Genomic DNA, 12,033 nt, shown 5'->3' with positions numbered 1-12,033 from the left:
AGCTTTTCCTGTATGTGGATGGTAAAATATCGGGCCAGGTATCATAAATCTGCATGTAGTGCAAGGACATCTGACACAACCTAATTTTTTTGATCTATCAATGTTGGCCGGTGTATATGTCTTGACTAGATGGTCACGTAGGTTGGGTGGGCGCTTGTAACAAGACATGAGTCGGGTATTACCCAATCCCAAGTCACTCCGAACTATGAGCCATAATTTCTTGGCTGTGGTGTTAATTTTAGTACTGCTATTGTTGAATGTGTTAACCCAGGGGAACATCACAAAATCATCCCTCCTGGTCTTAACACTATTCAACAAGGTATTCCTGTCCAACTTTAAGACCTGTTGTTTAGTGGCTTCTAATGCAACTTTGTCATAACCTCTTGCTGAGAATTTATCAACCATATTATCCAATTGAACGATCAATGTTTCATCATTGGAATTAATTGTTTTTACTCGAAGGAGTTGGGAATATGGGAGACTTTCGGATGACAACTTGAAAGTAATAACAGATTATTTCGGTCTGTTTCTTTTGTAACTGGGTGATTCTAGCCTCCAACTACATCCTTAAGCTAAGCAATTTTACCTCATTCTATTTGTATATTTATCGTCCATTTTTGTTTTATTATAGAAGTATTTTTTATATATTCTTTTGAAATAAATCTTTCATATTTTTAAAAGAACATTTCTTAATATATTTTTTTATTCCATATCATTATTTATAAACAATTAGTAGCCGCTACCTTTATCCATTGTTTACATATATATATACAGATCTGGTGTCCCAGGAGTAGGTGACCCCTATAACAGACAGGCGGCACTCACGGGCGATGGTTGTATCCAGATTTTATCAAGTATTAAACAGTGATACAGAGCATGGTCATACAAAGCATGTATCACTGTTTAATACTTGATAAAATCTGGATACAACCATCGCCCGTGAGTGCCGCCTGTCTGTTATAGGGGTCACCTACTCCTGGGACACCAGATCTGCATACTTCTTTGAGGAAGGCACCAGGGCACTTTATCTTATTGACGAGAGTGCCGGACAATCCATCTACAATATATATATATACACACATACACACACACACAATAATTTGTTCTTACCAGATGTAAAAGCTCTGTGATATTGATACATATCTTCATGTAATAACTCTTTTGCCATTTGCCTTATTTTCTCCCGAATAGAATCTAATTTTTTCTTTGCTTCCCTTAAGACCTCCTCTTTGTTAGGTTCACTGTAAATAACATTAATTCAATTGAGTATGATGCCACCAGAATGGAAAATGAGTTATTCAGTATTCAGAACATCTTGCATAAAATAATTCCATACATGATTTGTTATAGCCAAAATGCTTGTAAATGAACACATCTACAGAAGTATAATTGAATGATGTTTGTGTGTGTGTGTGTCTATGGATGTTCCACGATAAATCTTGAATGCTGTGTGAGGAGCACAGGCTGCTGCTACAGATGCATCTCTCCCCCGCTCAGCAAATGGCACTGTGCTACTGTGGCAGCCTCTGCTCTCTACTCCCACTGCCCGGTCTCTGCAGGGGAGGAGGGGGGCGTGGGCCCCTTCGACCAAACCCGGGCAAAAAAACACCACCCCCTCTCGATTGCATTGAATACAATAAACAGACTCCCTTAAGTGGATTGTTACCCCTTGAGTGGTGGGTTTTCCCTGGGGCAGCCAAAGATGATATAATCTATTCTTTACTTTATCTAATCAAAAATCTGGCATAGAAACATAGAAACATAGAATTTGACGGCAGATAAGAACCACTTGGCCCATCTAGTCTGCCCCTTTTTTTAAACATGTTACCTCAAACCATATTTGATCCTTATTTTTTTGTAAGGATATCAATATGCTTATCCCAAGCATGTTTAAATTGTACTACTGTATTTGCGTCTACCACCTCTGTTGGGAGGCTATTCCACTTATCTACTACTCTTTCTGTGAAAAAATTCTTCCTCGCATTTCCCCTGAATCTTCCTCCCTCTAGTTTCAGTGCATGTCCTCGTGTTCTGTTGCTCCTCTTCCTGTGAAGAATGTCTCCCACCTGTACCTTGTTAAAGCCCTTGATATATTTGAAAGTTTCTATCATGTCCCCCCTTTCCCTTCTCTGCTCTAAAGTATACATATTAAGATCTTTTAGTCTTTCCTGGTACGTTTTGTGATGTAGGCCATGCACCATTTTAGTTGCTCTTCTTTGTACAGTCTCTAATGTATTTATATCCTTCTGGAGATATGGCCTCCAGAACTGAACACAATACTCTAGGTGAGGTCGTACCAATGACCTATACAGTGGCATTATTACTTCTTTCTTTCTACTGCTGATACCTCTCCCTATGCAACCAAGCATCTGACTTGCCTTCTTCATTGCTTTGTTACATTGCCTACCTGCTTTTAAGTCCCCTGAAATAGTGACACCTAGATCCCTCTCTTCCTCAGTAGTTTCCATTATAGTGCCATTTATACTATATTGAGTCTTTGGATTTCTGAGACCCAAGTGCATGATTTTGCATTTTTTGGCATTAAACTGTAGTTGCCATTCACTTGACCATTTCTCTAATCTGCCTAGATCCTCAATCATTTGTTTTACCCCTCCTGGTGTGTCTACCCTGTTGCATACCTTTGTGTCATCTGCAAAAAGGCACATTTTACCCTTAATTCCATTTGCAATATCACCAATAAAGATATTAAAAAGCACCGGTCCAAGTACAGATCCCTGGGGTACTCCACTTGTAACCTTTCCCTCCTTTGACTGTACTCCGTTTACTACAACTCTCTGTTTTCTGTCCTGCAACCACGCTCTTATCCATTCAACTATCTTAGAATCCAATCCCAAGCTTTCAAGTTTATTTAACAGTCTGCGATGTGGGACAGTGTCAAAAGCCTTACTAAAGTCTAGATAAGCTACATCTACAGCCCCACCTTGATCTATTACTTTAGTCACCAAGTCAAAAAAGTCAATAAGATTTGTTTGACATGATCTTCCCCCAGTAAACCCATGCTGTTTTGGATCCTGTAAATTGCTGGTTTTGAGATATTCTACAACTCTTTGTTTTAAGAGTGTTTCCATCAATTTCCCTACTACTGATGTAAGGCTCACTGGTCGATAGTTGCTTACCTCTTCCTTGCTTCCACTTTTGTGCAGTGGGACTACATTCGCTGTTTTCCAGTCCTCTGGGATTACTCCAGTAGCTAGTGACTGGTTGAATAATTCTGTTATTGGTTTTACCAGCTCCCCTTTAAGCTCTTTTAGTATCCTTGGATGTATCCCATCTGGCCCCATTGATTTATCCACTTTCAGTTTTGAGAGTTCTGTGAGGACTTTCTCCTCTGTAAATGTACTTGTCTCTCCCTCAGTTTTCTGACTATACTTGCAACTTAACTGTGGCCCCTTCCCCTCTCTTTCAGCAGTGAATACTGAGCAAAAATAATTATTAATATTATCTGCTATTACATTGTCCCCCTCAAGAAAACTTCCACTCTCTGTCTTCAGTCTAATTATTCCACTTTTTGTTTTTCTCCTTTCACTTATATACCTAAAAAAAGTTTTCCCCCCTTTACCCACTGACTGGGCCATTTTCTCTTCAGCCTGTGCTTTTGCACATCTGATTACCTTCTTAGCCTCCTTCTGTCTAACAAGATACACCTCTTTGTCCTCATTCTTCTGCGTCTGCTTAAATTTCTTAAAGGCCAACTTTTTTGCTTTTACAATACTTGCTTCTTCTTTTGCAAACCACAATGGCTTTCTTTTTCTTGTGTTTTTCCTAACTCTTTTGACACAAAGTTCTGTTGCTTTTAGAATTGCACTTTTTAATTTTTCCCACTTATCCTGCACTCCTTCCAAGTTCTTCCACTCTGCCAAAGAATCCCTTACAGAGTTTCCCATCTCTACAAAATCAGCCTTCCTAAAATCTAACACCTTTGTTTTTGTGTGCGATGAGTCAGTCTCTGTCTTTATTTTGAACCATACTGCTTGATGGTCACTGGATCCCAGATTTTCACCCACATTTATGTCAGATATTCTGTCACCATTTGTAAGTATTAAGTCTAATATTGCGTCCTTACGAGTGGGCTCTCTCACCAATTGCTGGAGGGATGCTCCTTGCAAGGAATTCAGCATGTCCCTACTTCTGGTGGAACTTGCAACAGGCAGCTCCCAGTTTACATCAGGTAGATTAAAGTCTCCCATGATTATCACCTCTCCTTTTAATGCCATTTTATTGATGTCCTGCAATAGGCTCTTGTCTAGTTCCTCTTCCTGACTTGGTGGTCTGTAGATCACCCCTATACGAAGAATCGCCTTCTCCCCTGTTTCTATGGTCACCCAAAGGGCCTCCGTTTTTTCTTCAATACTTTGTATTAAGGTAGTCTTTATATATTTTTTCACATATATTGCAACCCCTCCTCCAATTTTTCCCATTCTGTCCTTCCTAAATAAAGTATATCCTGGTATAGCTATGTCCCAGTCATGATTTTCATTGCACCATGTCTCTGTAATAGCCACAATATCCAGTTCATCCCTTGTCATTATTGCAATTAGTTCTGGGATTTTATTTCCTAAGCTCCTAGCATTTGCACACATAGCTCTTAAAGTTGTGTTTGTGCTTCTCCTGCTGCTAGCTATGTTCATCTTTCTGCCTATATCTATTTGGTTTTGATCGGCATTATCTTCTGTTGCAGTGGATAGGCTTTCTGTTCCATTTGCCTGCAGAGACAATACCTCTAGGTTGGGGGAGCAGATTTCTTCATTCTTATTTGGTTCACTGCCCCCCTCTGCTAGTTTAAATAGTTGCTTATGAAGCTTCCAAACTTCTCACTTAATATTCTCGTTCCCCTTGAAGATGGGTGCAGGCCATCACTTTTATATAAGGCTCTGTCTTGCCAGGTAGCTTGACTTTGACCTAAATATCCAAATCTCTCCTCGTTGCACCAATTCCTTAGCCAAACATTGAAGTTTCTAATTCTCAGAGTTCTATCTTCCCCTTGGTGTACTGGCAATACTTCTGAAAAAGTTACAGTGGTTGCCACCTGTTTTAGAGCAGTTCCTAACTTTCTAAATTCATCTTTTACGGCCATGACTTCAGCATTAACCAGGTCATTTGTGCCAAGGTGGACGATGACATCCACCTCCCCATCTTTTCTTGCTGCCTTTACAATTCTTAGCATGCGTTCTTTATCTCTTGGAGCTGTGGCTCCAGGTAAGCACCTTACTTGTTTCTCTACTTTAGTATCATTTCCCAGATTAACTCCTCTAATTATGGAATCTCCCAAAAGAAGAGCAGTCCTTTTTGGAGGTGAAATTTTCCTGGTCCTACAGTTAGAAGAGGTAGAAGTCCTCATATCTTCCTGTTCTTTATTGCCTATGTTGGTCATACATTCCAACCCTGCAAGAGCAGCATATGAGTTTTGCAGTGTGACCACTTGGGGAATGTGTCTGATGCCCTCTGTCAGTCTCTGCCTTTCAGAGCCCACAGCAGTCCAGGCAGAATGTCTTCTGGGGGCTCTCTGAGGCAGTGGTGGTTGCAAGGACACAGACATCCTACGTAGCTCAGCATGCAGTTTAGCTATCTCCTCCTGCAGCAAAGAAAATTGTTTGCAGATTGGACAGCAGCCGAGTCTCCAGAATGTCTCCCTCAAAACAAATGCATTACATCCACTGCACTGCACCAGGCCAAACATTGTATCAGATGTATGGTAATAACAATAATAATATGTTTTGGCTTTTGTGTTCAAACTCACCTTTTTCTGTATTCTAACTCACCTGCTTCTGTTTCCAACTCACAAGTCACTTAAATATTCAAGCTTCACTTTTTAGTATGCAAGCTTCTCTCTCAATGAGCAAGCTCTAATGAGTCTTGTCTCTACTTAAATAGTATGTCAGGCACCTGTTTACACTCAGCTCCTCCCCCTAATCTCTCTTCACACTTAGATTTAGCTCCTCCTCCTAGTATCTGTTCACACCTAGTAACAATACACTATACAGATACAGGCACAACCAAAATCACACTCAGATTTCTCCCTCAAAATTACAGTCTCTATATAGATAGACAGATAAAGAATACAAGACAGACAGAATGCAAGATAACTCACCTGCTTCTGTTTCCAACTCACAAGTCACTTAAATATTCAAGCTTCACTTTAGTATGCAAGCTTCTCTCTCAATGAGCAAGCTCTAATGAGTCTTGTCTCTACTTAAATAGTATGTCAGGCACCTGTTTACACTCAGCTCCTCCCCCTAATCTCTCTTCACACTTAGATTTAGCTCCTCCTCCTAGTATCTGTTCACACCTAGTAACAATACACTATACAGATACAGGCACAACCAAAATCACACTCAGATTTCTCCCTCAAAATTACAGTCTCTATATAGATAGACAGATAAAGAATACAAGACAGACAGAATGCAAGATAACTCACCTGCTTCTGTTTCCAACTCACAAGTCACTTAAATATTCAAGCTTCACTTTAGTATGCAAGCTTCTCTCTCAATGAGCAAGCTCTAATGAGTCTTGTCTCTACTTAAATAGTATGTCAGGCACCTGTTTACACTCAGCTCCTCCCCCTAATCTCTCTTCACACTTAGATTTAGCTCCTCCTCCTAGTATCTGTTCACACCTAGTAACAATACACTATACAGATACAGGCACAACCAAAATCACACTCAGATTTCTCCCTCAAAATTACAGTCTCTATATAGATAGACAGATAAAGAATACAAGACAGACAGAATGCAAGATAACTCACCTGCTTCTGTTTCCAACTCACAAGTCACTTAAATATTCAAGCTTCACTTTAGTATGCAAGCTTCTCTCTCAATGAGCAAGCTCTAATGAGTCTTGTCTCTACTTAAATAGTATGTCAGGCACCTGTTTACACTCAGCTCCTCCCCCTAATCTCTCTTCACACTTAGATTTAGCTCCTCCTCCTAGTATCTGTTCACACCTAGTAACAATACACTATACAGATACAGGCACAACCAAAATCACACTCAGATTTCTCCCTCAAAATTACAGTCTCTATATAGACAGATAAAGAATACAAGACAGACAGAATGCAAGATAACTCACCTGCTTCTGTTTCCAACTCACAAGTCACTTAAATATTCAAGCTTCACTTTAGTATGCAAGCTTCTCTCTCAATGAGCAAGCTCTAATGAGTCTTGTCTCTACTTAAATAGTATGTCAGGCACCTGTTTACACTCAGCTCCTCCCCCTAATCTCTCTTCACACTTAGATTTAGCTCCTCCTCCTAGTATCTGTTCACACCTAGTAACAATACACTATACAGATACAGGCACAACCAAAATCACACTCAGATTTCTCCCTCAAAATTACAGTCTCTATATAGATAGACAGATAAAGAATACAAGACAGACAGAATGCAAGATAACTCACCTGCTTCTGTTTCCAACTCACAAGTCACTTAAATATTCAAGCTTCACTTTAGTATGCAAGCTTCTCTCTCAATGAGCAAGCTCTAATGAGTCTTGTCTCTACTTAAATAGTATGTCAGGCACCTGTTTACACTCAGCTCCTCCCCCTAATCTCTCTTCACACTTAGATTTAGCTCCTCCTCCTAGTATCTGTTCACACCTAGTAACAATACACTATACAGATACAGGCACAACCAAAATCACACTCAGATTTCTCCCTCAAAATTACAGTCTCTATATAGATAGACAGATAAAGAATACAAGACAGACAGAATGCAAGATAACTCACCTGCTTCTGTTTCCAACTCACAAGTCACTTAAATATTCAAGCTTCACTTTAGTATGCAAGCTTCTCTCTCAATGAGCAAGCTCTAATGAGTCTTGTCTCTACTTAAATAGTATGTCAGGCACCTGTTTACACTCAGCTCCTCCCCCTAATCTCTCTTCACACTTAGATTTAGCTCCTCCTCCTAGTATCTGTTCACACCTAGTAACAATACACTATACAGATACAGGCACAACCAAAATCACACTCAGATTTCTCCCTCAAAATTACAGTCTCTATATAGATAGACAGATAAAGAATACAAGACAGACAGAATGCAAGATAACTCACCTGCTTCTGTTTCCAACTCACAAGTCACTTAAATATTCAAGCTTCACTTTAGTATGCAAGCTTCTCTCTCAATGAGCAAGCTCTAATGAGTCTTGTCTCTACTTAAATAGTATGTCAGGCACCTGTTTACACTCAGCTCCTCCCCCTAATCTCTCTTCACACTTAGATTTAGCTCCTCCTCCTAGTATCTGTTCACACCTAGTAACAATACACTATACAGATACAGGCACAACCAAAATCACACTCAGATTTCTCCCTCAAAATTACAGTCTCTATATAGATAGACAGATAAAGAATACAAGACAGACAGAATGCAAGATAACTCACCTGCTTCTGTTTCCAACTCACAAGTCACTTAAATATTCAAGCTTCACTTTAGTATGCAAGCTTCTCTCTCAATGAGCAAGCTCTAATGAGTCTTGTCTCTACTTAAATAGTATGTCAGGCACCTGTTTACACTCAGCTCCTCCCCCTAATCTCTCTTCACACTTAGATTTAGCTCCTCCTCCTAGTATCTGTTCACACCTAGTAACAATACACTATACAGATACAGGCACAACCAAAATCACACTCAGATTTCTCCCTCAAAATTACAGTCTCTATATAGATAGACAGATAAAGAATACAAGACAGACAGAATGCAAGATAACTCACCTGCTTCTGTTTCCAACTCACAAGTCACTTAAATATTCAAGCTTCACTTTAGTATGCAAGCTTCTCTCTCAATGAGCAAGCTCTAATGAGTCTTGTCTCTACTTAAATAGTATGTCAGGCACCTGTTTACACTCAGCTCCTCCCCCTAATCTCTCTTCACACTTAGATTTAGCTCCTCCTCCTAGTATCTGTTCACACCTAGTAACAATACACTATACAGATACAGGCACAACCAAAATCACACTCAGATTTCTCCCTCAAAATTACAGTCTCTATATAGATAGACAGATAAAGAATACAAGACAGACAGAATGCAAGATAACTCACCTGCTTCTGTTTCCAACTCACAAGTCACTTAAATATTCAAGCTTCACTTTAGTATGCAAGCTTCTCTCTCAATGAGCAAGCTCTAATGAGTCTTGTCTCTACTTAAATAGTATGTCAGGCACCTGTTTACACTCAGCTCCTCCCCCTAATCTCTCTTCACACTTAGATTTAGCTCCTCCTCCTAGTATCTGTTCACACCTAGTAACAATACACTATACAGATACAGGCACAACCAAAATCACACTCAGATTTCTCCCTCAAAATTACAGTCTCTATATAGATAGACAGATAAAGAATACAAGACAGACAGAATGCAAGATAACTCACCTGCTTCTGTTTCCAACTCACAAGTCACTTAAATATTCAAGCTTCACTTTAGTATGCAAGCTTCTCTCTCTCTCTTCTTTTCTGGCCCAGTAAATTTTGAAAACATGTGTTTCCTGGGTCGTACCCGGCTTCAGACCCCATTTTCACTGCATTGCAACCTGGATTATTCCTAGGTAAGCGCCATTTACACTGAACATGGGTCAGCTCTGCTTTTACCTGGATGCCATTAAAAATTGCATTTTAAGGCTGTTAAAGAGGAGTTCACAAATGTAACAAAAGCGAGGGGTGGGGTCTGCTCCCAACTTTGCAGCAATGATGGCAGATGGAGTAGCTGTGTTATAGTGCTGTTCTATACAGAAATAGAAGCTGAGGGTGAAGCTCTGGCTCACACTGCATGTCAAGCTGAGTGTCTTGATGCATATAAGGCTGTGAGCAGTCAGCAATATTATATGCAGTTCAGGCTGTTGCTGTAGTGAAGGCAGCAGGCTACAGTAGATGAATTAACTCTTCTGTGATGATCCATGTGGGATATCTGCGGGGAACTGACAGATGACATCATCTGCCAGTGCTACAGAAGCTCCAATCCGCTTATCTCTGCATAAACCAGGTCAAATAACCCATGTTGGGAATGTTTACGCTGCCACAGAAATTTTTAGCGCCTATTTACACCAAGCCCTGACCGGGGTTGATTCAGCAATAACCCAGGTAATTTATTTGGTGTAAAATGGGTGAGTCCGAACAGATACTTACTTTTTGGATTAGGTTAATAAATTAGAGATTATATTAAGCAGTGGTCTAAAATATGCAAATCAGGATTGGATACCTACTGTATAGGTTGAAACATGAGAAGAGAGCCAAAAATCTCATTTACATATGATGCTTTTTACCATTTTCCAGGCAGAGGAGATGGCATTTTCCATGTTTCTAGAAAAGGGATTGTTTATGTGACTGTATGAGGCTACAGGTATATGGGAAAGATGTGCTGTTGCAGTCTGTGAGGAATGAGCTGCAGTCTGTCTGTAAGATACTGAGTGTGTCTGTGTGAATGAACAATTATCTCCTGGGGGAGGAACGCTACTCCTGCCCCCCCTTGTCCAGACAAAGGAATTGAGCCAGAAAGATATAGCCCATTTTCAGGTGAAGCTCATAATATCAGTATAATCTTGCATTGCTGTTTGTATTTCTTCGGTGGCCCTGACCGGTAACTGCCTGCTATTTAGGATCAGAATATGTTAGCATAGTAATTTTTAGTATAGCTATATTGTAGCTTATTACATTGTATAAATGAATAAATGATTTATATTGTATTATAACTTGTTTAGTTTTAGAGTTATAGATATAGATGAAATAAACTGTAACAAGTAATAGGAAATGAACACACCAGAGAATTGACCTCAGCACCTTCAGTCTATCTCTCATATATTTAGCCAGATCTGTCACTCATCCCCTGTGTATATAACGCTGGGCGGGGTTGCAAGAGTGATTGACAGCGTTATACACAGAAAGTTTCTGCCGTAGGACACCCCGCCCCCGTCCAGCGTTATACACAAACAGGCCCCCCCCCCCCCCACCATAGGGAAAAGACCAGCGTTATACACACCACCACCCCATTGACATCACCTCCCCCCCCCCAGCCAGGGCTACAGTAAATGCCCACCATTATACACCACAGCCAACTGGTGTAGGTGAGCGGCGGGTCTGCCCTCAAACCACACACACACACACACACAAACATACACCCCCCCCAGCAACCCACACCCCCCTCCCCCGTGAGCGGGTCTGTCCGTACACCACCACCCCGGGCACGAGCGGGTCTGCCCTCAAACCCCCCCCCCCCCGCGAGTGGGTTTTTCCACACCCCATCCCCCACCCCGAGAGCGGGTCTGCCAGCCACACCCCCCCCCCCACCCACCTGTACGCACCCCTTCCCCCTGGGAGGGGGTCTGCCGGCAACCCCCCGGGATCAGCGGATATGCATGCACCACTCCCCCCCAGGATGAGCGGGTCTGCACGCAAATACGCATGAGGCCAGTGTGCATGCTAACCCTGCATATGCTGCTTTGATCGATGTGCCACCCCCACCATACAGTGATGGCAGATGGCAGGATGACTACTGCCTGCACCTGTTCCGACCTGATCTTCCACAGAACCTTGTGAATGAGTGGAAATGGTGGAAAAATATATGTTAGAGAAATCGTCCACTCCTGGTACAGGGCGTCTACTCCGCAGGACCCATTGGCTGGAACCCTGGAGAAGAACCGAGGCGTCTGCATTGCTCGCCATTGCCATGAGGTCTATTTGTGGTTGACCAAAGAGTTACATAGTAGGTAAGGCTGAATATAGACTTGCATCCATCTAATTCAACTTAGGTTTATAATAGCTAATCCCTAGTTATTTAGTATGTTCTGATAATTTAAATATAGATTGTTACTCATTGGTACCCATGGATGTTTTTAACCAATAAATGTTCATCCAACCTTATTTTAAACGTATTTATTGTGTCTGCCGACCACTTCTTTAGGAAGAGAGTTCCAAAGTTTGACTGCTTTAATGGTAAAAAAAAAAAAAATTCTACTAGATGAACAAAATCTTTTTCTTCTAATCTAAACTCGTACCCTCGTATCCTACTGTAGATCCCTTTCTAGCAGAAAAAAGGGT

The 12,033-nt window shown here is 41.0% G+C and overlaps 1 protein-coding gene across 1 annotated transcript in view; it reads right to left on the bottom strand.

Moving 5' to 3' along the window:
- Window positions 1–12,033, bottom strand: part of TSNAX (translin associated factor X) — a gene marked incomplete at its 5' end in the record, with an annotated part of 68,925 nt that overhangs the window by 34,254 nt on the left and 22,638 nt on the right. Inside the window, one exon of the mRNA XM_083174550.1 lies at window positions 1,111–1,241. Coding sequence (XP_083030676.1) covers window positions 1,111–1,241 — 131 coding nt within the window. The remainder of the gene's footprint in view (window positions 1–1,110; window positions 1,242–12,033) is intronic.

This window comes from Crinia signifera, chromosome 3 (genome assembly GCF_055691185.1).
Source record: "Crinia signifera chromosome 3, ASM5569118v1, whole genome shotgun sequence".
Taxonomy (NCBI): Eukaryota; Metazoa; Chordata; class Amphibia; order Anura; family Myobatrachidae; genus Crinia; species Crinia signifera.
The sequence above is the reverse complement of the archived record's forward strand: the minus strand, read 5'-3'. Positions and strand labels throughout refer to the sequence as shown.